Source organism: Eupeodes corollae, chromosome 1 (assembly GCF_945859685.1).
Source record: "Eupeodes corollae chromosome 1, idEupCoro1.1, whole genome shotgun sequence".
Lineage (NCBI taxonomy): Eukaryota > Metazoa > Arthropoda > Insecta > Diptera > Syrphidae > Eupeodes > Eupeodes corollae.
Genome location: NC_079147.1, coordinates 119,843,304 through 119,869,811, shown reverse-complemented (window position 1 = coordinate 119,869,811; position 26,508 = coordinate 119,843,304). Strand labels below are relative to the sequence as shown.

Sequence of the window (26,508 nt, the reverse complement as noted above, 5' to 3'; positions counted from 1 at the left end):
ATTGAAAATACTATATCGCCCTAAAATAGGCCTACAGAATCGACTTCAAGAGTCCTAAAAATAGTTGACTATTCAGTGAGTTAGAGTTCATATTCTTACCTTTTATATCTTTCACCTGTTTCTTTTTTGAGCTTGTGAAGGGTTTGAACTATTGTGGAGCGCAAGGTACATTACGACTTTGTTGCTCCGAAAAATTTTATAGTTTAAACTTTTGTGTCAAACAAAAAAGTGGCCTCTTTTGGGCACTAGCAAAGATACAATCACGTCAATTTTACCACGGATAAAACTTGATATTTGGGACATCATGGCGTTCTTAACTCAATTTCAGAAAAAATTGCAATTGCGTCGATATTGCACCGGAGGTGCGATATGAGGTGGCATGTAACTTTTTTTTGTTGAGATTTTTTTCATTTTTTCTCTTGTACGAGCAAAGTGAAATATTTGGAAATGAGGTGGGTAGAATTTTAAGTTGTGCGATATCTTGAGTTAAATTTTTATTGAATTGAACAATAAAAGTGATGTTAGTAAGTGCGCAAGAGATAACTTAGGACAGTTGTGATGAATGTTTTTTGAGATTATTTTAAGAATGTTTGTGGTTAAAAAAATGGCAAATTATAGTAGTACATATTTGTTTGCGCAAGATCAGATTACATAAGCTTTGTAAGGCCCTGATCATTTGTCAGTTCCTTGCAGTAGGCAGTCCTCAATAACCATATAGACACGGATACTCACACAAATTGAAATTTATATTACAAAACTAACTTTTGTAAAGCAATACTTTTACTTAAAACAAAACATTTTTTGCGATAGCATTATTATATTTTATCTAATAGTTTATATTTCAAAACAAAATCACAAAAAATATGAAATATTTTTTAAGTCCGTGCATCCTTCGATTTACAAATAGGTGAGGTAGTAGGGCACACATAGATGTACAAAATATACGCATGTAATTTTGCTTTTTCCAAATGTATCCAAGTTAACCCTAAAATGACAAAAAAAGGATAAAATTTTGGTTAACTATATATAAAAATGGTATAAAAATGAAGTATAATGAGGGCTTGTACATATGTAACGTTTTTTTCGATGTGTGGCAAATAATTTTGTTTGAGTTGATTCTTTTGAAAGCTGTCAATTTATTCGCAATTTGTTTAGCCGTTTCATAATGAATAGATTTACTCATGGACAACTTTTGCAAAGTGTGAAAATCTATTACCAAAATAATAATTCGACACTTTCCTAACATTAAGAATACATACAAATTTTAAACATGGGGTACAACTATATTGTATTGATGTTTGGATTAAATTGCTCATTTGGTGTGAATTTGAAATTTTGAAGAATTAGCCAGTTTATATATCTAATAGATTTCCGTTCATCTGTAAAATCTGTGGCCTATTGCACCAGTTTACAATTTACAAACACAACTTTGTGATTGTAGTCACAATCACAAATTTTGTGTATTAATTTTTGTTGCATCCATTTGTGAATGTGTTTACAAATTTGTAAGGAGACTACAAAATTGTACCGTGCAACTACAAATTACTGTTGCACCATGTATGCTTAAATATAGATATGATAGAAAAGAAGTTTTATTTGGGAAATTTTCTGAAAAGTTGACCCATGATAAGAAAGTATCTGAATGCAAGATTATTACATACAATGTTCATTCTTAATAATGCTGAGAATTTCTTCCTTGTCTGTTACGTCTTCGTCATTATTTGTTGACATAATATCTGGAGTATCATAATTAAAAATGTAAGGCAGTAAAGGTTTTTCCTCTAATTCATTATTTGGATATATGTATACCTAAACCATCAGCGACATGATTTTCTTTTCCTTTATGTATTCTATTGTAAAATTATATTCGTTCAATAGAATTTTCCATCGTTGTAGCTTCATATTTGGTTCTTTGAGGTTATTGAGCCAGACACGAGGTTTATGGTCTGCACGAATGATAAATTTTCGACCATAATGTACGTTCTAAAAAACTTAGCTGCATATACAACTGCGAGAAGTTTCTTCTCTATTTTCGAATATTTTGTTTAGTGTTTATTTAATGTTCGCGAAGCATAACTAATGGGACGATTGTTTTGGGTAAGTGTTGCACCAATTGCATAATTAGATGCGTCACTAGTTATCGTAAATGGTTTCTCAAAATTTGAGCTTTTTAATATTTGGTCACTAGTTAGTAGTAATTTTAATTTATTAAATGCATTTATGTATTCTGGATTAGATTTGTTTATGTTCGTGCCTTTTTTAAAGTACTTTATAATCGGATACTCTATTTTCGCATAATTCTTAATGAACTTACGATAGTAGCCACTAATGCCAAGAAATTGTTTAATTTCTTTGACTGTTGTAGGAAGTTTCATTTTCTGAAGAGCTTCAATTTTCATGAGTTATTGTAAGCCAAGAAAATTAGTGTATTTTTGAATGAAATGAAACTTATCAATTTGTACTTTTAAGTTTACCTCTCGTAAACGTTCCATATTTTTATTATTGATAGTAAATGTTCATCAAAGCTAGTGGAAAAAATAAGTATGTCGTCTAGGTAGACCACACAGATTTTATTGATAAAATATTTAAGAACATTGTTCATCAGGCAGTGAAAAGTCGCCGGAGCGTTTTTCAGGCCAAATATCAAACGAATAAACTCGTAGTGGCTATTTGACATTTAGAATGCTGTCTTAGGACTATCTCTTGGCCCTTGAATTTGGTAAAATACAAGAGCCAATAATAATTCATCAATGTTTGTTATGGGAAAACGATCATCGGCAGTTTGCTCGTTTAACTTACGATAATCTACTACGATTCGCCATTTCTGCTGTTGGGAGTTATCTATTTTTTTTGGTACGACCCATATTGGGCAGTTGTAAGGGATATGTCTATCGACTTCTGAACTACACATATATTTCGCGGTAGCGATATAATTTACTATAAATGGGAATATTGTTTTTCGTTTCTATTACGTGTTGTTTTTCATTCGTTAATGAGAGGTTATCACCTTCTTTAAAAAAAAACATCTTTAAACGAGAGAATGAGGGATTTTAACTTGTCAACGTCCCTTTTATCAAGGTGTTTCGCAAAGCTTAATTTTGGTATGTTTGAATGAAATTCATTGTTTAAAACTTCGATAACATTTTTCGTATTTGAAAATGCAATATGTTCGTAAGCTTCTTCTTCTTCGTTCAGATAGAATGGTATTTTGGAAGGACGTGTGCGTAGTAATCGATTATCGCCTCCAGTCCAATCAAAATATTATTCCTTATTATACCATCTAATTGTTCGTGGAATTTATATTGCAGAAAGTTAACATAGTATTCTGTTTCTTTAAATTCTTCGAATAAAGGAGAGCTATATTCAATAATAACCTTTATTTGGCCTCCTGAAACTCTTAAAAATTTATTCGAATTATTTATTTTCCATTTCGGATTGCATAGAAATTTAATAATTATGCTTCTTTCCGCGCCGGTATCAATTATAAGTTTTAAATTAAATATTTTATTTCGAATTACTATATACGGTAATTGATTAAGAGGAACTTAAGTTAATTCGACGCGATTGCATGCTAGAATCGTTAAATTATTATTATAGTTGTTATTGTAGTTGTTATTATTTTGAGAGAAACTGGAATTACTTCGTCGCGATTGTGTGCTTAGATCGTTATTGTAATTGTTACTATTTAGAGAGTAACGTTGGGTATTTTATCGTGATTGCATCCTAGATTTATTACTATTATAATTATTGTTATTGTTATTGTAACGAGTATGATAGGAAATACATTTAAATTTAAGGTAATGATTGGAAGCGAATATGATGTGTGCTCTTGCATTGTTTTAGGATATCTATTAATAAGTATACCTCTTACAGGTTCAAGTAGGTTATTTTTAAAAGCATCTACAACGATTCTTGTATTTGTTGTAGCATGGTCTGCTGACATTGTGTTTTTAACATATACGCATTAATTAGTTTTACTAATAAACCATTCAGATTGTTATAAAAGTCAAGGTCACAACGAAAAAATCAATTCGAATGATAAAGAAACGGATTTGTTTCAATTAAAAGGAGATATTTGATATATTTTTAAATATAAAATTATATTTTTGAATCTCGTTTAAATTATCCATTTTTGTTTCGTTTTTATTAAACTAGTTTTTTTTTGTAAATTTCCAAACTATTGATATAAGCTTTTATATTTCAATGATTAAAGCTTATCATTAAGGTCAAAAATAGTTACAAGAAATGGTATTTCAAGTATTTTGATACCATGATACCAAATAATTTTAATTGGATATTAATCTTAAAGTTATAAAAATCACGAAATTTACTATTTATAGTAGGTACTTATTATAAATTAACAATTAATTAAATATTTAACAAAATAAATACATACACTTTTCTATACTTTACTGCAGGTCAAAGTTTGGTAATCCAGTTGCAATAGGTTGCGGTGATATTGATACTTTTATATTTACGGAAGGGTTTGCAATCGGGTGTGCAAGTGAAAATGATTAAATAAAATCAAATTATTTGTATATGTCACAAAACCACTTGTTAATTGTTACATAATTGTTATTATTCACTAAATTGTTGTTAGTCACATGAATCAATTGAATCGTTTCATTTACTTTTTTTTTTCTTCTTCTTTGGTTTTGCTTCTACTTTTTTTATTAAACACTAAAGAAATCGTCTTCTTTGGTTTTGCTTCTACTTAATTTTGTTTTTACTAAACGCTAAAGAAATTGTCTTCTTTTTTTTTTCGTTTTAGTAAAACACAAACGAAATCGTCTTCTTTGGTTTTTTCGATTACTGACCGCGCCAAAAATAAAACAACCGCTTTAGTTGATAGTAATGTTAAAACTGAACTTTATTTGCTGGTTTAAAAAAATTAAAAAATAAAAAGTGATTATTATGCAGAAAGGATGTCGAAATATGGGAATTGAAATTCTTGGGAAAGGAAGTACTCATTTTTGATATTGTATCCTTGAAATGGAGAATATTAAAGCCAAGTTTTGATATGAGATACAAATATCGTGTGCGTCTTGCTGCGGCGTAAAGTCATTGCCAGCAGTCATATTTTATGAACTTATAATATTTATTTCATTTAATTATAACGTAATAATATAATACAATATGAAATAACACAACTATAATATTTATTAAATGGGTCACCACATCCCTCCAATATTTTTAAGCTTTAATTTTAGTTTGGTGTTGCTCGGGCTACTGCATTCATCAACATCACCAGCAGTGGTTAAGGATGTATTTTCCTTGGCAGCAGAAGATATCGGATAATTTTCATTAGTCTTTACTTAAACCAGATACCGTAGAATTTGGAATCTTTTTAACGTGGCTAATGTTCTTTCTGCAAACGTTTCCATTATCTGCGCGAACAACAACTTCATTTGGTAACCGCTCAATAACATCAAACTCAGTTGAATCGAACATTGTTGATAACTTGTTTCGTGGAACCTCATTGCGTAGCAATACTTTATCGCCAATGTGAATATAACTTTGTCTAGCACCCCGAATTTTATCTGCACTTTTTCCCCTTTTTCCTTGTTAATTATATCCAAGTGCCTTGCTTCTGAACCAATGATATCATCACTGATATCCTGAACAGACGGAATCTTATTCATGATCATTCTATTCAGCTGTAAAGTAGTATTCACATGAGCGCGACCAACGAACGACGAATGAATTACAAAATGTGAGTTTATATACGTTTGAAGACATATTTCCACACAAATTCTTAACAAAACGGTAGTAGCAATATAGTTTCTATTTGATTTATGATACATACTTTTACTTTTCAATATAATATATTGAGAAATTTAAGAAAACAAATTTATTCGTCGCGAAAAAAATTATAGTTGATACGAACTGTCAAACTTTATTCGCGTTCCACATAATCCACACTCGCAACGAATAAAATAATCGCGCGTACTTAACCTAAAAAATCGTTCTTATTTTGGTTTCGGTGGTGAATGGTGTTTGGCTGTGGCTTCATTCGCGACGAATTAAAAACTCTCATGTGAAAAAAACGTCAAAATCGACGAATATTCGTTCATTCGTTGGTCGTTGGTCGTGCTCATGTGAATAGTACTTAACTCCGATGGCTATCTTCCAGTAGTTCCATTGTACATTAAAGTAAATTGTTGGATAGCCTGTTTTTAATCTATGCCACTCGAATTTGGGATTAGAAACCTCTGCAATATCGAGCGGTTCATATTCTCGACCTCACCGTTCGCTTGACGCCAATACGGCGCGGCGGTGATGTAATGAGGTTTATGTTGTTGTGTTCTTCGCTCACAAACTGGTGCACTATGGAGTAAAAGCATGCAAAAACGAGACAAAAGTCGATTTTTAAAATTGCTAGCTTTAGAAGTAAAGTTGCAACCAAACGTAAGATAAATGTCCATAGATTAAAAAACTGTATATTTTTTTTTACTCCACCTAATTAAGCCGCAGCACTAGCTCAAAGTCAGTGAAAAAGAGCAAAAATAAATTTTTATTGCACCATAAGAAAAAAAGTTGTAATTTCAATTCATTATTTATTTAAGATTTTATAACTGTTGATATAATTTTTGAGATGAGATGCAGGTGTTATCTAATATATTCATTTTGATTTTTGTTAAAAAATTGAGTTTTAATGGTTTTTGTGATTTATTTTTATTTAAAAATGTTTATAAAATTTATTTGTCTGTTTTTTGTTTTTTCTTTCTTGATCGTTTTATTACTACTTTCCTTTAAATTCCGTTGAGTTGTTTGTGTAAAATGATAAAGTGAATCATAAAGCTACAATTGCAAAAAAAATTGCGTGCTACAATTTGCAACCTTAGTTGTTATTTGTGTTACAAAAAGCGACGTATTATGCATTTTTAAGCTTTATCTTAAAAAACGTAAATTTCGATATATATTTGAAGAATCATCCGGCTTAATAGTTTTAAATAAAAAACTTGTATATGATGTGATGAAAACATGTTCTGAAGGTGGATTTAAAGCTTAATTGGATAATTTAGAAAACTATTTGCTAGACAAGGATTGTTGCAAGGAGGGTCAACTCAAAGAATTTAAAATTAAAATATGGCGTTTAAGGTTTGAATATAAATTTAAAAAATGAAATGTATTTTTATTTATTGGAAGGGTTATTTATAGATTTGAATTTAAGAGCAGATGGCTTCGTTCTGCAAGACTTGAAAGTCGATTTTTACAAAACAAAAATAAACTTGGCTAAAAGGAAGTTTTGAAATTATTAATAAATAAAGACCTGGTCGGCTCTCTAAGTCCTTTGATGATCTTTGCCTCGTAGTAAATGTAGACGAATTGATGAACTTCGTCGATCGCATCAAAAAGAAGAACTTTCTTTTGCAACACAAATAAAATTGGCCGAATCTGGTAGGACAGTATCTGCAAAAGTCCTGAACGAAATAACTCATTCTCCAGGAAGATCCAAAATTTGTAAATAAGCATTTAAGAATAATCCTTTTTCTAAACGAGAAAAGATATCAACTCTGAAAGCGCTTTCAATTTTTGTTGAGGCAGGTTTATCTCGAAAGCAATACGAATTTATAACAACGAGTGACAAGAAAATGTTTCCGAGTTATAGTACACTTAAAAAAGCTAAAAGTAATTGCTATCCTGGCCCAAAGTGTTTTACAGTTACGGAAACACTGGGTGAGGTTAAATTGCAAAGCTTGCTTGATCACACCACTAAGCGCTTACTGATGTATTTGTATATTCGACTGAGGACGAAATGAAATCTTTAGAGCTCATTTCAAAATGGGGTTGCGATGAATCACAACAAACCCAATATAACCAAATGTTTGAAAACCATTCCCATTCCGATGCAAATATATTTCAAAGTTCTTTTGTACCTTTGCGATTGGGAAAATCGTTTGGCAAATCCCATGAAAGCTAAACAATTGATGGCAAAGTCTTTAATGCTGCAACAGATACAAAATCAAATATGAATAGCTATGTATGTGGAGCAACATCAAAGGAATTTAATGATTTGTCAAAATCAAGAGATATTCAAACAAATACATTGAAATTCGGTTTATCAATTCTCTCTTCGAAACAATTTTGAATATTGCTTATAAGTTTTAAGGAAATGTCAAATTCGAACACACAAGGTAAACATATTTTCAAAGAAAAAAACGAGAATTGCAAGAAAAATTCAAAAACCAACTCGGTCTAATTATGGATGTACCAAAGCCAGGTTTCGGAAGTTCAAATGATGGCAATACAAGTCGTAGATTCTTTGAAGATCTACAGGTGTTGACGTTCAGTTAATTTATAGGCCCAAGGTTATATTAGACGTTCTGTCCAGTGGATATAAAATCGATATTTCCAAGTTTGGTAAATTTGCATTCGATACAGCAACACTTTATGTAAATTTGTATTCTTGGCATACGATGACACCAACAATTGACAAAATTTAAATCCATGGATCAACCGTAATTGAAAATGCGATTTTGCCAATTGAGCAGCTTTCGAAAGAAGCACCCAAAGCTCGAAAAAGCACTTCAGACTCTACCGCCTTAATTAGTCAAGGAAAAACTCAAGGAAAAATTGCAATGTAGATATTTTTAATCGTTTGTTATTAACATCTGACCCCCTAATAATAAATATAAGGCTTCATCCTATTAAAAAAACAAAATCTTTTTCGAAAAAGCAATTGAAATGCTTAAAGCTGTGGATTCGATTAAATCTCGATTAGATGATTTTAAATAGAAAGAGGATAATAATAATTCTGAGGAATAATTATTATTATTATTTTATTAAACTTACATAAATGTTAAGAATAATATACAAAAAATACAACGGGAGCATACTAGGCTTTCTGCTGTGGCTAATATATGTTTTGGTAGTTACTAAAACAGGTTACAAACCTACGATTCGGAAACCCCTGACCGAATTAAATTAACTAAAATAGGGAATAGATCAAGTTTTATTAATAGCTTAAATATATTTTCAATGTTGTGTTCTGAAGGAACTTTGAGAATGTTTACAAGGTTATTTTTAAAATATTTAATACATATGTTTTTTATTTGATTGCAATCATGAGGTAGGTGTTGAATTGTTAGTAATAGAGCAAAAATGGCACGTTGGAGGAGGATCTTTGGTAAAGAGGTGTTTATGAGTCAAGCGTGTGTGGCCCAGACGCAACTAAACGAAGCATTTCAACATTTTTGATTTAGGGTTAAGTGGGTAAAGTTGAGGAACTCCATTGAGGTTAATTGCAGAGTAATAGTGCTGATATTAGATCCATAGTTCAAGTCGATTTTGGTTCCAGTGTGTTTTTAATAATTTTTTAAAGTCATTTTTGCTGGGTTGTTATGCGGATATGGCGACGTTGGAGTTCGTTGAAATATTCTATGCTGCGAGGTCGGCTGCTTCGTTCCCAGTGATTTAAATTTGGACTGATGACAGATGAGTTATTGAGGATGTTTTTTATAGCTCGAACAACAGAGAGGCTGTTTGTATGTATTATAGTCTTTTCCTTATTCTTCACGGAAATATTTGTTGTCTTAAGAATTCCTGATGCTTCTACCGAAAAAATGGAGAAGAAGGTTGGGAGCTTTTCTGCAAGTAATGTTTCACTGTTTTCGTTAACAAAAGCCATACCAGTATCCAGGTCGTTTTTAGAGCCATCAGTGTATAGGGCGTTCGAGGTGATAGGAGGAAAGGAGTTTTTCAGTTCTTGAAAGATTTGAATAAACACTTCTTTTTGTGTCGAATCTTTGTTGTGGTGGGACAAGCTAATGTTTATAGATTCTTTTGTCAATAACCAAGGAGGATTTTTTGGGACAGGTTTACTCCTTACGTTTGAAGTAATTTCAAGTTCTCTGGCTATGGTAAAAGCTTTATATAATGTTAAAGGGATCCTTGGAGTCTTTTTGCGTTTCAAGATTTTTGACGTATCTATTACAATCGTAGACCCGTAAGATTCGTATATTTTGGGGAAGAGATAAGAAATTAAGAAGTTGATCCGATCGCCAATACCTAAAAAGCCATCTTCTGTCAATAAATTTTGTATCGGAGTAGACCTGAATGCTTTCAGAAATGTTCGTAATGCAGCATGGTAAGACGAGTAAAATTGTTGAAGGTTTGATCGTGCCGTTTTGCTATTTATAACCAGAACATAGTCTAGTTTAGATAGAAGGATTGCTTTTGTTACATGGATTAATGTGTTTTTGTGGACATAACTATTTTTTGAGGAAAGATATCTTACAACATTAAGTCTGCAATGTTTTTTGAAATTAAATTTATTGTCAACGATAACACCTAGTATTTTTAAGTTGTTTAGATTTGGTATAATTACATTGCTTAAACTAAACCTGGAGCGTTTAGTTTTCGGTATATGTGCAGGTGTTTACTTTTGTCTGAAGAGATAACTAGTCCAGATCGGTCACACCAATCTTTTATATTATTAAGTATTTGGTTGAATACATTGACATATAGATTGTTGCTATTACATTTAGTCATAATATACAAATCGCTTACATAAAGAGTATGGTCCATATTTTTATATTTACAAATTATTTCGCTTAATTCTTGAAATGCTATTATGAAAAGAATGACTGAAAGTGGCGATCCTCTAGAGATGGCTTTATTACGATCATGTGTTACTGAGAGACTATTGTTTACTTTTGATTTGAATTTTCTATTTGTTAGAAAAACTTTGATAACATTTTACAGTTTTGGACCAATTTTCCATTTGTATAAAGTATTAAATACGATTTGAACACCAACTCGGTCTAAAGCTTTCTCAAAATCAACCGAAAGTAAGATAGATAGATAAATATTTTATTTTCATAGATAAATGCTTTTTACAAATGTTTGTTTTTATAATACTCCCAACGAACTTGAGTAGGAAATGACGAATATTTTTTCTTAAGTCAGCAATTTTGACACTTTGTCTTCCAAGGAGAACTACATAAAATTCTTTAGTATAATGGTAAATATATTTGCATTGTAAGCTTAATTTAGATAGTTCGCATTTGAGAGTATCGATTTTTACTTCGTCTAACCCGAAAGGAACATTTGAACGCTCTTCCACTTTTGAGGTAGTGAGTGAAATATTGAAACATCTTGTCTTTTAATGCCGCGCAAACTAAATTAAAGGAGGTTATGCGCTCAAAAAAAATTTTAATCCCAATGGATATTTTTTTAAAGAATAATTTTCTATTTTAAGTTTTTTCAATAAATTATGAACAAACTCTGCAGATTTTTGAAGTAGTTTGATAAGAGGGGCAATAGCCTTAGTGACATTTTCCGCCGGGGACATGTCATCATCATTCTCACCGGTGTCATCACTAGCACTTAACACTTGCAGTAATTAGTACTGGATGAATCACCTCGCTTTGACATTATTGAATTGTTTTTTTTTGTACTTTCGCGATTGAAGATCTAAGGTCTTCGTTGCTAAGGCTGCGTAATCGCTTTGTTATTTTGGATCGGTGTGACTCGTTAGAGAAGGAAAAAATACGTCTTACCCATCTAAGAGCGCAACGTCAACTGTTACCGATACCGAAAATAAAGATACGTGGTTTTTGGATGAGAGTGCATTTGATATGGATTCATCGATGTGAAGGAGGGAATCAATGGTACCACGCCCGTGTCTAAATGCCACTTGATTTCAGCTTATAGGATTATGCCTTTCGGCGAACCATTGCAATATCTTGGATATAATTTTCTCCAATATTTTGCTGATGCACGGAAGAAGTGAAATCGGCCCATATCCGTTTGTGTCGGTTGATTGTTTATTTAGTTTAGGGATTGGAATCGTTATAGCTGTTTTCCACATTTAAGGAATGATTCCTTTTTCGAGGATTAAGTTAAAGAGGTTGATGATTCGTCTTTTGGCATAGATGGGAGCATTTTTTATCATGGGATACAATATTCTGTCGTAACATGGAGTTTTTCCTTTAACAGAACATAAACAACTTTCGAGTTCTAAGCTATTTATAGGCAACTCAATTAATTTAACAGTTGAAGAAGGATCGCAATCCAGGTGATTCCTCGACAAGGCTGTGACTTTCAAATCAGAAAATTCACGAGAAAAATTACTGTCTTGAGAATAGTTTGACCAAAATGTTATGCAATTTCGAATGAATCTGTGATTGTTTTTGAGTCATTAGCTATAACTTTTATTGTGGACGAGACATAATTTCCAGTAAGCGTTTTTATATCTGTCCATATTCTTTTCATTAAATTGTTTGTATTCAAATTCGATGTGAATGTTTGAAAACTTTCTTTTTTGGATTCCCTGGCTTTTCATCGAAAAAGAGCGTAAGCTTTGCGGTAGCTAATCAAATTGGTATCGTTGGGGTGTTTACAAAATCTCCATAACGTTTGCTTCTTTTTGCGTATGCTTCTTTTTGTACCATGGTACAATAGCTTTGATAGGTTTTTGTTTTGTTTGGGGAATGGTCATGTTAGCAGCGTAACGAAAACCTTTTGAGATGGTAGCCGATTTTTTGTTGATGTTGGGGGATGGAGGGTGTTTAAATAAGAAATCGAGAGCTTTTCTTTGGAAGACATTCCAATCTGCTCGGTCAGTTTGAAATTTTGAGGTGGGAGTATGGTAGATTGTTTGAGGATCTCGGTCCTTTTTCCAACTTGATTTCGAAAGTAAAAGAGGGGATACAAGAGTAAGATTAACGTGCGTAAAAGTGCCACGCGTTGAAAAGTGGGTTGGGCTACCATCATTTAAAACGGCTTAATCTGAATTAGTTAAAAATGTTTCAACTTCTCTTCCTCTTGCGTTGCCATAGCCCCATAGAGGGCTCCAGGAGTTAAAGTCAGCTGCCAGAATAACTGGAGTAGTGATTGTAGATAAGATGTTTTCTAAGTCGATCGCAGTAAAGTGTTGAGTTGGGTGAATGTATATTGATATTATCGTGAGTTTAAATGTAAGTTGAATTTTAATGGCTATTAAAGAGATACTTGAATTTATGTGCAGAAGTTTATGAGGATTGGATTTTTTATTTAGAACATCTATGCCTTGTTTGGAAGTAGTATTTGTTGGGACATTGTGGAAATAGGTTTCATACTGTTTTGGGGCTTTAACTGAAATATAAACAGGAATATGGGCCTCTTGAAGGCAAACTATGTTTGAATTGTTTTAATAAGATTTCAAGTTCATTGTAGTTATTATAGTATCTTAAGGAGTGCATTTGTATATTGAGGAGACTTTTGCACAGGATTGACAGGGCAATACTGCAAAAAATCCGAAAGTGATAATATGGTTGATTATTTGTTTTGACTCTGTCCGTCTGTCGCCCTGGAGTCGAGTCACTTAAAACTTTTGAGTGATTTGATTGATTGTTTTGAGTTTTTTTTTATAGTTAAATTTCATTATCATTTTTGGAGAGGTTAACATAATCCATGGTTATAGGTGATAGGGGTTTTCTGAGAGAAGCTGTGAGATAGTCACTAACTTTCTTTAGGAATTTATTAGGGGTAATTACGTGTGTGTTGAGATTGAGAGAATTTTTTCGTATAGAGTTTAGTTTTGGTGAAGTGGAGAAAGGAGCGGAGTGGTACTTTTCAGCTGGATCTGATGATGTGGTTGGTAAGTTTGAGGTTTGATCTTTGATTTTGTTGTTTACTTGATTGCTTACGAGAGTTTCCGTTGTATCAAAATATGAGTTTAAGGTGAATTCATTAGAGATTGGAAGGGAGGGGGCAGAGGCATTGTGATTTTTATTATCTGTGTTAGATGATGCTGGTTTTGTAATTAGTGTGTTGCTTGTAGTTTGTATTGGATCTAGAGTGTCGTTTGGACTGGGTAAGGGGTTGTGTAGATTTTTTTAAGATAGATGAGAAAGTAGAAGTGAGGGGTGAATTATTACATAGAGGAAGAAACAAGGGGAAGAAAATGGATTTTGTTCTTTACAATTTGCGCACTGTATGCGAGTTGATTTTTTAGATTCGTGAGGAGGGAGGTTACATGTCACACATGTTTAGTCTTTTGCACACCCCTTGGTATGCCTAGAACCATAAGATTATGCCAGCCTGCATTGATAGAAGTAGGTGGGCGGAATAAGTTGAATGTGAATAGAATGAGCCCCGTTGCACGTTGCATACCGTTGTCGGTTTTATTGAATTCATAGACGTCAACAGCTCCCTTGTCGCGCTTCTCTTCTATTATTTCTTTTTCGGTTACGTTAATATGACAGGGTGTGAAAACCGTTCCTTTGGAAGAGTTGAGTTGGTCATGTAAAGTAACCTTTATTAGACATAAATTCAAAGAGGAATTTTTTCCATAAGAAAATATTAGCTATATTTTGTGATCTTGCGAGGATTAATAAATTTTCATCGCGAAGTTGGGTTATGGAGTCATATGAAGTACTTATTGCTTTCTTTAATAGGAAAACACTGAAAGAAGTAAAAGGTTTTTCTGGGTCGGAAGTTGAAATAACGATAAATTTGCGATTTTTTGAGTTCAATTGAGAGGGGAGGTTTAAGGCACAGTTAACTGGAGAAAGGGTGTTTTTCTTTTTTTTCTTTTTGGAGCATCGGTGTAGTAATTAAAATCACCAAACCGATTGCTCGAAAGCCCAATTGGCCGTAAGGCCATATTAAAAGTTTCAACACTTGCACTGTTTGCTATGCACTAAATACAGAAAAGAGTGAATTTAGGAAGGAGAAAAAAAATTGAAAAGGAATGTGCACCAACACATTATTAACGAAACGATGTTGACGGCTCTGAAGTTAGTCGGTGACTGTAATTCTGAGGAAGAAAGCGAGTCTTGTTCAGAGTCTTTTTCGGAATTAACATTTGCCTATTTTCAGAAAATAAATCTTCGGATTGTCAAATAAACGTTATTTCTAATATTTCAAATTAAAAAAAAATATTTTGTATTAATATGTAAGATGAAATATATTTTATACGTCATAAAATATTGTTTTAAATGGAAAAATAATTTTGTCTCCTTTTTTCATGCATTTACTCCAAAGTGTGGCGTCCATTGTCTGCTTTTATTGACCTAGGATATCCCAATGTGCGGAATATTTCGTCGAGTGTTTTTATAATTTCAGCCGATGTTATATTTCGCAAAAATGTAGCCTCCTAATATCTTGAATAACAATTAATTATGATGAATACAAAGTTGTGGTTTGGCAATGGGCCTAATATATTCATTACCAAGCATTGCCAGGGACCATCTGGAAATAAATGTCGTTTCATTGGCAGCGGTTCAACAGTCACTTTTTAACAAAGCTTTCTACATCTTTGTTCATAACCGGACACCACACCTTACCACGCAGTCGGCTTTTCATTCTGTCTCCCCCGGATGTCCCTCATGCGCAAGCTCCAAAACATAAGACCGAAGATCTATGGGTATGCCTATTCTGTTTCCACGTAATAAGACGTTGCCGACGGAGCAAAGCTCCATACAAAATGGGAAGAATCTATTTTGGTCCCAATATTCTTTCTTTGAATGCTCAATAGCTCTCATTAACTATTCGTCCATCTTTCTTTTAGTAATAATTTTGCCAAATTTATCGACGAATTCCAAAAAGCGAGAGTTCGCTAATTTAACCGTTTAAATTGCCAAATCCTATCGAATCAAAATATTTAGTGATAACGTTAGCGAATTATAAATTGGCGTGTCTGGAAAAATTTCTATCGATTATTTGTTATTATTTGTTTTGTTTGTTTTAATTAAAAATGTGTGATAAAAGAAAAAGGTAGTTTGTGAATTATTATAAAAAACGAAAATAATAATGTTAATTTCAAGAACAAATACTCATCAGTTTGCAAAGCTTGTGAAACTGATGAAAAGGAATCTCGATATTGATTGAGGCATAGGAGCTTTTGGATTATCCAAAAGAAACCAAAAAGATTATTGGGAGCAACTTGCAGTAGAATTAAATTCTCTTGGTCCTCCTTCAAGTGAGGGAAAAGATTGGCATAAGGTGCATTCTCAAATTGTTTTATTTACATTTAGGAACATTTTTTTTCCTGGGTTTGGTAGGACTACAAGCTAAAACTTAAGCAACAAATTTCATCGAACAAAAAAATTTTACAGCCACTGGGTGATGACCATACAGCCAGATTTTTTTGTGTCCTTTGGAGCAAGCTGTGGACGACCTTTTAAGTCTAGGCCAGGTAGTCAATCCACTTGGCAACCGGTTTGGTGCAAACATACAAACTACGCTTCCTGAAAAAGAGTTGATCCAAAAAAATAATTCGCAATTGGACGAATTCGAGGACATAGAAGAACAATTAAAAGAAATGTTGCAGGAAGAAATTTCAACAGAAGGGGAACGAACTCAAAGTGGTCAAGCATCTGTTCCGAACAATTCAAATGCAACGGAGGGTGAACACGGTCCAGGAGCATTTTTCAATCAAAGTTCCTTCCAAAGTCAGAAAAAGGTGATGAATTTAAATCGTAGAGAATCCGAGCGACTGGACTCATTAAAAAGACAGACTGACCCCCAAGCACATCTGTTAGTGGCAGCTAGGTATACAAGAAAAAAGTATGAAATACAAAAAGAAAAACTAAATATTATAAGGGGAAAAAAAGAAAAGAAAATATTGAACAAAATAGACGCTACAAAGAAAAAATTGAGATAAAATTAAAAAAAATCGATATCGAAATGAAAAGGAAATGAGTAAGCACTCACTTTAATTTTTCTTTATTTATCTTTTATTTATTTGTAAGTTTTAAAAAAGTTCCTACCTACATAATATATATAATGCAATTGAACAACATTCATAAAACGAAATAAATAATAACGTAAAAAGAAAATTTATTTTTTTATATAGATGCTAAAATTTCATTTCTTATTCTCTGGGCTTTTAAGTTTGTATTGTTCACTTCATATTAAAATCTGTAACGTTCTGCAAGATGTTTTCTATGCCTGTTCTGTCTGGATCAGTTACATTATATCTACGGCTTATATTGTGCAAAGCACAAGCTACATTTACTATTTTTCCTGCATTCGCTGGAGAATAGTGCAGTTTTTTTTCATTTAAAACAGCACTATACCGGCTTTTAGGAACTCCAATGGTTCTTTCTATAATATTGCTTTCCTTAGAATAAATTGAATTAAATAAGGCTTTTTTAGGAATTGAATCCGAATTTCTAAATGGAGTAATTAAGTAGGGTTGTAGAGCAATAATTTGTTTACGCACCCAAGTACATTGACCTCGATCCATTTCGCCACCACCTTTCTAAAACCTCTTTTAATTCACTGCAATTCCAAACAAATGAATCATGAGTCGAACCAGGAAATCTGGTATCAACATAACGAATAGTCATGTTATGATCACAGGCCTGTACAAAAATATGTTTATAATCTGAAATGCTTTGGAAATATCAAAGCTTACAAGCATTGCGTTTAAGCTGTAAAAACCCTTTCGATTTAAGAACTGATGTTGCAACTGATTTGGACAAATAATTAAGATATGTATTCCGTCCACACATCCAACTTTACTTGGCAGTCTAGGCCTTCTATAAAAGTAGTTTCTCGCGTCTTGTTTTTTACTCTGTGACATTTCTATCTGTATCCAAGTTGGACAAAGTTTGGTTTCTAGCATTTGAAGAACTTCGTTCAAAACGATTGACACCGTTGGTTGGGATATAACAACACAGTTTTGGTAGCTACCACTTCCAAGAAATCGCAGCGTACAAGCTTGTTTTAATAAACTTGGAATGGAACGTGTATTGGTTGATGTGAATGTATCACTTATTTCGTCGAGCACATAGGTAAATGCATCCTAATTCAGGCGAAAAATATAAAACAAACCTAACAAAACAAAGAACATTAATCTTTTTGTAGAATTAGATATTTTTTGAAACTTACAAATGATCTGGGAGTTCTAAGGGATTGGATCTATCTTGAATGTTTCTCCTATTTCTACCCATCGTAACAATTTCTTTCCTTGTACTTTCAGAATCAGTTTCTTCAAAAAAGAAATCGACGTTGCTAAACATTATAATTAATTTTTAATAAACAAATGACAATTTATTGAAGAACGCAAATGACAATATGAGAAAACAAATTTCACAATAATTAAAGCAATTGACATTATTTGACATTTAACATATGTTATTTCAATGCAATTATTTTTGGCAGCACTGATTTTGAAGCGAATGCGGAAGCTCTCTAACGATAATACCGATATTACCGAAGTTCGCTAAAACATTCGCTTTTAGTCGAACGTTCGATTCGCTATTCATAATGGGGGCCTATTTCTATTCATTGCTATATTTTTAATATGTCTATGTAATACTCAGGTAGTTAGCCTTAGAACATGTGCGTACGGGTCTGTTGTCGAAAGTAGAATGACAAACCGAAGAAGAAGAATATACTTGAAATGAAAAATATTAAAGCCGAGCAGACATTAGATACATAGATGACTGTCGCGTACAGTCATTGCCATAACGTAATAATATAATACAACTATAATATTAATTTATTTGTTTTTTCTTTTGCACTGGAAGAATTATATTTCAAAAGTTTTATATAAAACTTTTATATTTCGCGTATTTAACGATGTTGTTCTCAGGAATAGGTCTAAAAACCGCAAGATATCATACGACCAATTGTACCGTTAGATTTTTTTGTATAAAATGTAATTTCTTGTACCTTGTACTTAACTGATCCAGATGGTTTATAAATTAAATAAAACGAAAGTTTGCCATAAATAATATCAAGAAACATTTTTTAGTTTCTAATGCTTTTAGATTTGTATCTATTCAATTTGTAGACTTAGAAGTCTGAAATTTCTTTAAATATCACTTTTGGGCCATTTTCTAAAAATGCTCCAACTCCTATTTATAAATGCTGACCTTTACACGCTAAATAATTGTTAGTAGAGATTTTTCGTGTATACGTGTATGGACAAAAATGGACGTTTCCCTTTAAGAAATTGTTACAATTTTAGGGAACTTACCTCTAAATGACTTTTGGCGTGTAATGACCACTCATCTCTCGTAGAAAACATCCGGCCGCATAATTCACAAGTCCATGAAAGTTGTTGATGGTGATGTGGTATAATAATCCCAGGGACAGCCGTATTTGCATGTTGATGTTGTCGTGATTGTATTACTATGTCAGAGGAAGATTGCACGGAATCGGTGATGGTTTTACTGTCTTTGCTTTCCGAATCTTTTTTCTTGATTATGGTGTTAAGTCGCTTTCCTAATGGAGCTATGTTCGTAGGCGTTACGTGCTTAAACTTATTCATATGTATAACAAGCTTATCTCTCCTAGCAAAAGCTTTGTTGCAAACCTTTGAAAAATGTTATTAATAGTTATAATACTTTTTTCCATTTAATATGTGTACCTCACAAATGTATGGTTTTTCTCCAGTATGAATACGCATGTGTATTGTTAATTTATCTTTTCTGGCTAGTGCTTTCCCACAAATTGTGCATTCAAATGCTTTGTTTGAACCTTTAAATTAAAAAGTTATCAAAGAGTAAAGATACACAGACCGAAACGTTTCAAGTAAATTTATAGGATGTTCGTTATGATTATTTTTCGTGATAGTTTTCACCAATTATATATAGTTATAATAAAACAAATAAAGAAATATTTAAAGTTTAGTTCAACTTGATGCTTAGATGCGTCCGTCTTTCTTTGGCTACTTCAACGAACTCTTTCCTACATTTTTCTTATCCAGTTCATTGTTCCAAGACTAAAAGTAATGAACGGACGGACTAAATAAAAATGTAATATCAACCCTACTAAGCTGAAGATGGAAATTCACTGTGAATGCTTTTTTTCCTCCATATATCGCCTTTCGTTAATGCCGTGAAAGCTAACACACTCTTGTTTTTTTTTCTAGCTGTCCCTGGTCCAAAGATCTGGTTTAATCACATTGAATCATACACATCAGCACCGATATCTTGCACACTCGCCCACAACCCTTAGAAAAAATCCCCTTTTGGGGGACAGGTCTTTTCCAGTTGGTGGGCAAAAAGTAAAATCGTCTTACTAACGAACAACGCTTGCAAATTATTGAATTTTATTATCAAAATGCGTGTTTTGTTAAGAAAGTTCATCCAGCGCTTCTTCCATTTAATGTTCAGTTTAATTGACCCACTGAAGCGGCTATTCGGGCTATTGAGACTAAATTTCGCACCAAATTTACATTGTTGGACATTAAACCTACAACACGCTTACGTAGACTGCGAATTATTATCGATTATTTTCCGTTCGCAGCAATTGGGCTTGTGTTACTTAACAACGTGGAAAATTTTGCGGAAGGATTTAGTTGTGATCAAAATACAGCTTGTGTAAAAATTTAAGCGGAACGACGGTGTATGGGATTTTGCAAAGTTGGCTGAAGATCCACTTTTTACCGAAAAATTGAAAAGAATTTTCGATTTTAGAATGAATATCAGCCAGAAGCATTACAAGAGCTACCAACACATCCAGAAAAATGCATGTTGGAAAGAGTATGAAATAATTGGAATAATCGGATGGACCATTAGAGGCGCAGTGAAGGTCAACTCAACATTTGTATGAAATACATTTTAAATAAATTTGTACCCTTTCCTATAGCTTTAACTGATCATCAAGGCGTATACGTACTTTTTTCATAATTTTTTAATCGGATCGTAACAATATAAAGATGTGTAGCGTCTCTAAAGGATTTCTTCATTCATCTACTTCATCGCAGACATTTTGTATTCAATGGGTTCGTTATCGCAATATAAATCTTGGCACAAAACTTGCCTTGCCTTTCTTAATGGCTGCATTAAACCCTTCCGTACTAAAGTCTAAGACAACCTCCAGATGGGCCGCCTTCACAACGAAACAGACAAAGACGGCTACATAGGATTTGAAGTTCTCTGTCCTCGCAGCTTGTAGGTCATTTGGAATGCTACGCAAGCTTGCGTGCATCTTGCACCCAGAACCTCTGCATCTGCTTGTGAACCTGCATGATAATTTTTGTTATGTAGAGAAGTTGAATGGTTTAAAAAAAGGATTAGATCTAGAAAGAAGGATGGGAAATTTAACAGAATAAGGTAATCATTTGAAATTTCTGCAGACGTCCACCTACTTGAAGGAGTTTCCTCGTGGGAGTTCTTGTGTTGAATCTTGAATGTTCGAAATAATACTTAATAACGCAATATCCATCTCATCGACTCTGATAGGAGAGTTATAACGAAGATCATGTGGATTATCTTTTTTCATCTTCTTGCGAACCATGATGATCCAGCGAAGTATCAGAGAAAATATTCTACAAATTTTGTCAATGCTTTTAAAACGCAAGTAATAATTTTGAAAATGTATAATTTTTGTCAATTTGTCTTTTCAAATCATGAAAAACTCGTTTTGTTTGGGCCACACTCTTTTGAATGTTTGAGGAATTCTGGAGTCTATACTGTCCATCGATTCACCTGCATAGACACCCCGAGATACAATATCCACAGGATTTTGTTTTGTATTTACATACTTCCAAATAGTCTGTGGTAAACTTGTTTATATCTTTGATACTAAATTAGCTATAATTATCTCCCAACTTGAAGGATATGCTGAAAGACAGCATACAAATTTTCGGAATCAGTCCATAAATATCTTCAACCAAGTGCCGGAAATTAGGAAGAATCTTTGAAATAATCGACGCAATCAATTAGGAATAATCTTTGAAACAATCGATGCAGTTATCAAGTCACAATAAACAACTTTATTTTCATCAATAGTTCTAAAATAAACAAAACAACCATATAAACGTATAGAATTTGAGTTTACAATTCGGGTTTTCCGATTTGACTTAATTTCTGCAAACACATACTGCAGCTCGGGTTTTTATAATGTCGCATCTTTTTTTTTCAAAGTGGGTTTTCTCGATTTATTTCTGGTTCGACCACCACTTTTAAAGCTCAAAGCTTGTACTATACAAAAGGGTTATAACTTCTTCATACATACCAAAAACTTTTTCTGGCGAACAAAATTACGTTGCATTGGTATTTACGATCGTTTTCATCCATTACTACCACTCTCAGTTTTGTAGTAGTTGATTCCGGTCTAAGAACGTATTTAGGAGGGCAAAATTATTTCATATTTTTAGCTTCAACGAGATTGACCTCCGTCATATGTCCTAGATCCTCATACTCTTTCAAAATATCCACGTTTTGATCTCTCACAATAATGTTTCTTTCAAGACTCCTTTCTAAAGACAGGATCTATTCTTTGCTATTTAAAAGGATTCTTCTTATACGATGGATCTTCTTTAAACGAAACCTCACAACTTAAGTACCTTCATAATTTTTCGCTGTCGTATTTTTTAAATGTCCTTAGCATTTTTTCTCTTCAGGTTTTACCAATTCAGAAGTTTTCGGATAGTTCTCGATTTCCCAACATTTTTCAACAAGATCATGAAGACATTAGTTTTCTGAATGTTGTTCCCTTTCTATAAGACAAACTGCACTGGTTGACACGTCAGATAAATTATATGAGTCTGCTACAAAACATTAAAAAAAAATAGTAATTTGAAGAGTAAGCTTCTTTTCCAACTTGATTTGCACAAAAGATAACAATTCAAAGAAATGATCCGCCTATCAATATTTTACTAGGCTGATGATGATTGATAATTTTGGTCTCAAATTCTGCTATCCTAGATCTACAAAATGATTTTGTAGTGCATCGAACATTTGTACCTTCGTTGCCTATTCCACTTATTAGTATTTTAGACTTTAATTTTGACAAGTCCTTAAACCATACTCTCGGAAATGAAATTTAATTGCGTTGCGGAATCTAACAAAACACGCACAGGTTGGAATTTTGCATGATTATTTTTAATAAAGACAACAGCTGTGGCCTACCTACTAAGGCAGCTGAGCTAGATGTGCCCTAGCCTGAATTGTCATTCGCATTGTTGACTGTAAAACTGTAAAGCAGCTTATGATGAGGAAACGAGCAAATGCTGCTCTTTGGTTTGGTACAACGACGAACAGAATGATCCTTTGCCAAACGATTTAGGCAAAGGATCCGTTTTTAATTCTTTTTAAATAGCAATCTCAAAAAATCTGGATAATAATCAGTTAACTGCTCCAAAAACTAGCAGTGAAGTTGTCATCAAATCTGTCTTCCAAATGTCAAAAAGAATAAGCAGATATTTTTGACAATCTTACTGCAAATGTGCTCTTGAAATATAAGAGTCTTTTTGTCAAAGCGTTAATTTCATCTATCTTATGCTTTCTGATAGTTTGTGCTAACAACATTTAAGTATGTTACAGGATCCAGTGCTGGTCCAGGTAGATATCTTAGCAAGTAATTAAACTTTTGTAAGTAATCAAGGCTTTCATCCTTATGAACCAAATTCGTAAACAATCGTATGAATTTGGAAACTCTAATAATTAACCGAAAAATGTAGGTAGTTTTATAGGTTCTAACTTTGACCGAGGACGAGGCTGCTCAGAATCCGATAAAAGTGTCATTATCTTTGTTTTCGCGCAGACTTAAATATCTTTTCTATCTCTTCTCGAAAAATCTCATTAGCTTTTTCTTCATCATGGTTATTAAATCTTGCAATGGGCGATTGGACATTCAACATTTGCGTAAAATATGATTCAAGAATCCCTAAACGACATTTAAGCTCAGGTTCTGAGAGATGCTTCCTTTAATGATGCAGAAAACTCAAATTTCCCTTTGATGACATACGTAATCCTTTCAAAACAGTCCAAGTTTTTCGTACGCTTTGTTCTCCTTGTGACGCTTCATCTTTATTGTGGTTTTCTTCAGCCATCGTTACTATCTTAAGGCAATAAACATAGTTCAATCGAGGAAAAATATTTAGCACCAACAAATCTTCACACCTTAATAAGTAATCAGGAATAACAAATTTGTTTGAACAACCTTAACAACAATGAAGTTATATCACAGAAAAGACAAATATGCAGAATATGAAACCTATCATACTCATTACTCATACTTGCACTGACAGAACCTCAAATTTCAACATGAAATCTATCTACAACACAAAACTTCGTCGACGTGAACTCTTTGCATTTATGTTTCTATATCTATTTTCTTTCTGTTGGTTTCAGATTTCATTATTTTCTCTTTTCGATTTTGATTTCAGTGCTGCTAAAAGGAAGGATTATTTTTAAGCACAATTTTTATTTTAATTGCTGATGAAGAAAAAACCTATGTAATTTTTAAAGCACTGTAAATTAAAAGATGATCTCACAAAAAATCTTTTTTTTTGTCAGATTCATTTAAAAAAAATGATATTAAAAATACCCTAAAAACGGTCTATTCCTAGCTTATATCAAAAAACCAAAGAACAAAGCCTCCTGCATACATATAAAGTCCAATGTTCTTTTTCGTTTTGTTTTAAAAAAAAATGTATTCAACAAATCGACTTAAAAATATTTTTATAAATTTATCTTAATCTAGTAAATGTCTGATCGAACTGCTTGCCTGATCTGAACCAACTCCACATCACTCCGGATGGTTCTTATACCGCTATGATGCTGTATGCATATTAGTGTTGGTGCGTGTTGCAACTTGCAAGATGCTGCGACACTTTGGTTTGTTTATTAAATACATAGAAATGCTGAGACACTTTGGTTGAGTAAATAAAGAAAATTCAAAATGAATTACTTTTTTGTGCCATAACTCCCTCCTTGGTTTATGTATTAATTTTTCGATACGCATACACTGCATCAAAAAAATGCACGTACATCAATAGAATACACGGTTGTTTTTTTCTACAAAAATGAAATAGCGGTTCTTTTCGAAGCGAAAAACTCGTACGATCATGAGGATGAATTTCCTACTCAGTCTGTTATGTTAAATTGATCTGGCTAAAAGTGTTTTTTTTTGCATTAAAAAAATGATAAAAAATTATTAAAAAAAAACAAAACGCTCCAGGAAGAGGTCGAAAAAACGACAAAATGGAACGCAAAATGGTAAGAATGGTGATGTTTGACCCAAAAATTAGTGCCCCTAAGACCTAATATAGCTGCAGAAATCACAGCAAGTCATGGAATATCAATAAACCCACAAACAGTTCGGAACCTATTGCATTCTAAGAGTTATAAAGGACGCGCAATAATAAAAAGCCATATATTTCAAAGACAAACGTGCAAAAGCATTTGGATAATGCAAATGCATATGTTTCAAAGCCGAATAATTTCTGGAAGAACGCGTTATTCCTTGACGAGGGTAAGTTCAACATTTTTGGGTCGGATGGAAGAAGGTTTGTGTGACGGCAACCAAATACGGCATTGGAGACAAAAAATATGCAGCCAACAGTGAAGCATGGTGGCGGAAATGGGATCTTAATCCCATCGAACATCTTTGGAATAATTTGAAAAAGAAAATCCGAGAATCGGAAATAAGAAACATAAATCAACTGAAAGCCGTTTTAAATGAAAAATGAAACAAAATTCCACCCGAAGTGACTTCAAAACCAGTCCTGTGTATGCAAAACCGTATAATATAAATAAGCAAAAGGTTACCATACTAGGTACTAAACCAAGCAATTAACTATTTAACTTTAAATTGTATGTGCAATTTATTGGGTGGCAAAACAGTCCGTTGAGAACTAGGGCCTAGTGACTTACAACTCTCAACCATTCCTGTGTGCGAGTAATGTTGTCAGGAATGTATGTGCAATTTGTTTATGTTAATTCTAGTTTCTTCCCTTTTTGTTATTGTTTTTTTATTTCTATGAAGTCTATGTAACTAAATTTTATTTTGTTTTTACTTCTATCATAATAAAGAAATAATTAATAAAAATAAAAATAAATGTATAGTAAGTATTTTTGTTAAAGTATGTACTAAACGTGCAATTTTTTGATGCAGTATACATCTCAGTTCAAAATTTTCCTGATCGTGTTGCTTTCCTTTTTTTGTAATATGATTCTGCAACAACCGTGGTGGCAATTATTATTAATGTTAATGAAGTTTTGCTGGTTATCGATCTTTTTAAGATTTCTGTTTTAATTCATTTCAAAATGCTTATATTCTCAGTTTCAAATTTATTATTTATTGCATTCAAATATTCCTCAACATCATAGTTGGTAGATGAATAACATTTTAGATATTGTTTGATTTCGTTTGTTGGGCTTTGGGAAGTGGTGTTGTCTATACATATGTCAATATGTTTAATTATTTTTGTACCGTTGCCCTGGTATAACTAATAACTAATAGGGTATTTTATTGATATGACAATTGTTCTATAATATCTTCCAGCAAATATGAGATTTATAAACTTATGTTTTCGATTTTAACAATTTTATTAAATGATCTTTACTATTTAAAAAAGATATGTGTATGATTATTTATTTAGATAAGGTAATAGTGTTTATTAATTGTGTAACTCTTATGTCGTTAATTTTGTTTGAAAATTTTGTAATTAGGTTAAATATTTTAGAGTTAACTAAAAATTTTGTATAGTTGTTCTGAACTAAATCATTAATTTTATTTTCTATCATAATTTTGTCGTCGTGATCAGGACTTCCTGCTATCCATTACCATATGTTGCCTATTGTCTCTATATATCTCTTATTCCTGTGAGTT

The 26,508-nt window shown here is 32.6% G+C and overlaps 1 protein-coding gene across 2 annotated transcripts in view; it reads right to left on the bottom strand.

Annotated features, from left to right (window-relative positions):
- Positions 1–26,508, bottom strand: part of LOC129939124 (cAMP-dependent protein kinase catalytic subunit) — a 60,311-nt gene that overhangs the window by 10,139 nt on the left and 23,664 nt on the right. Inside the window, exons 2-4 of one of the 2 annotated variants that reach the window (XM_056047001.1) lie at positions 19,313–19,422; positions 18,920–19,258; positions 879–985 (exon numbers count right to left, since the gene is read on the bottom strand). In XM_056047001.1, the coding sequence (XP_055902976.1) occupies positions 980–985; positions 18,920–19,258; positions 19,313–19,422 (455 nt within the window). In that variant the 3' untranslated portion in view covers positions 879–979. Of the gene's footprint in view, positions 1–878; positions 986–18,919; positions 19,259–19,312; positions 19,423–26,508 lie in introns of those variants that run through there. The other variant, XR_008780511.1, reaches the window with a different exon arrangement.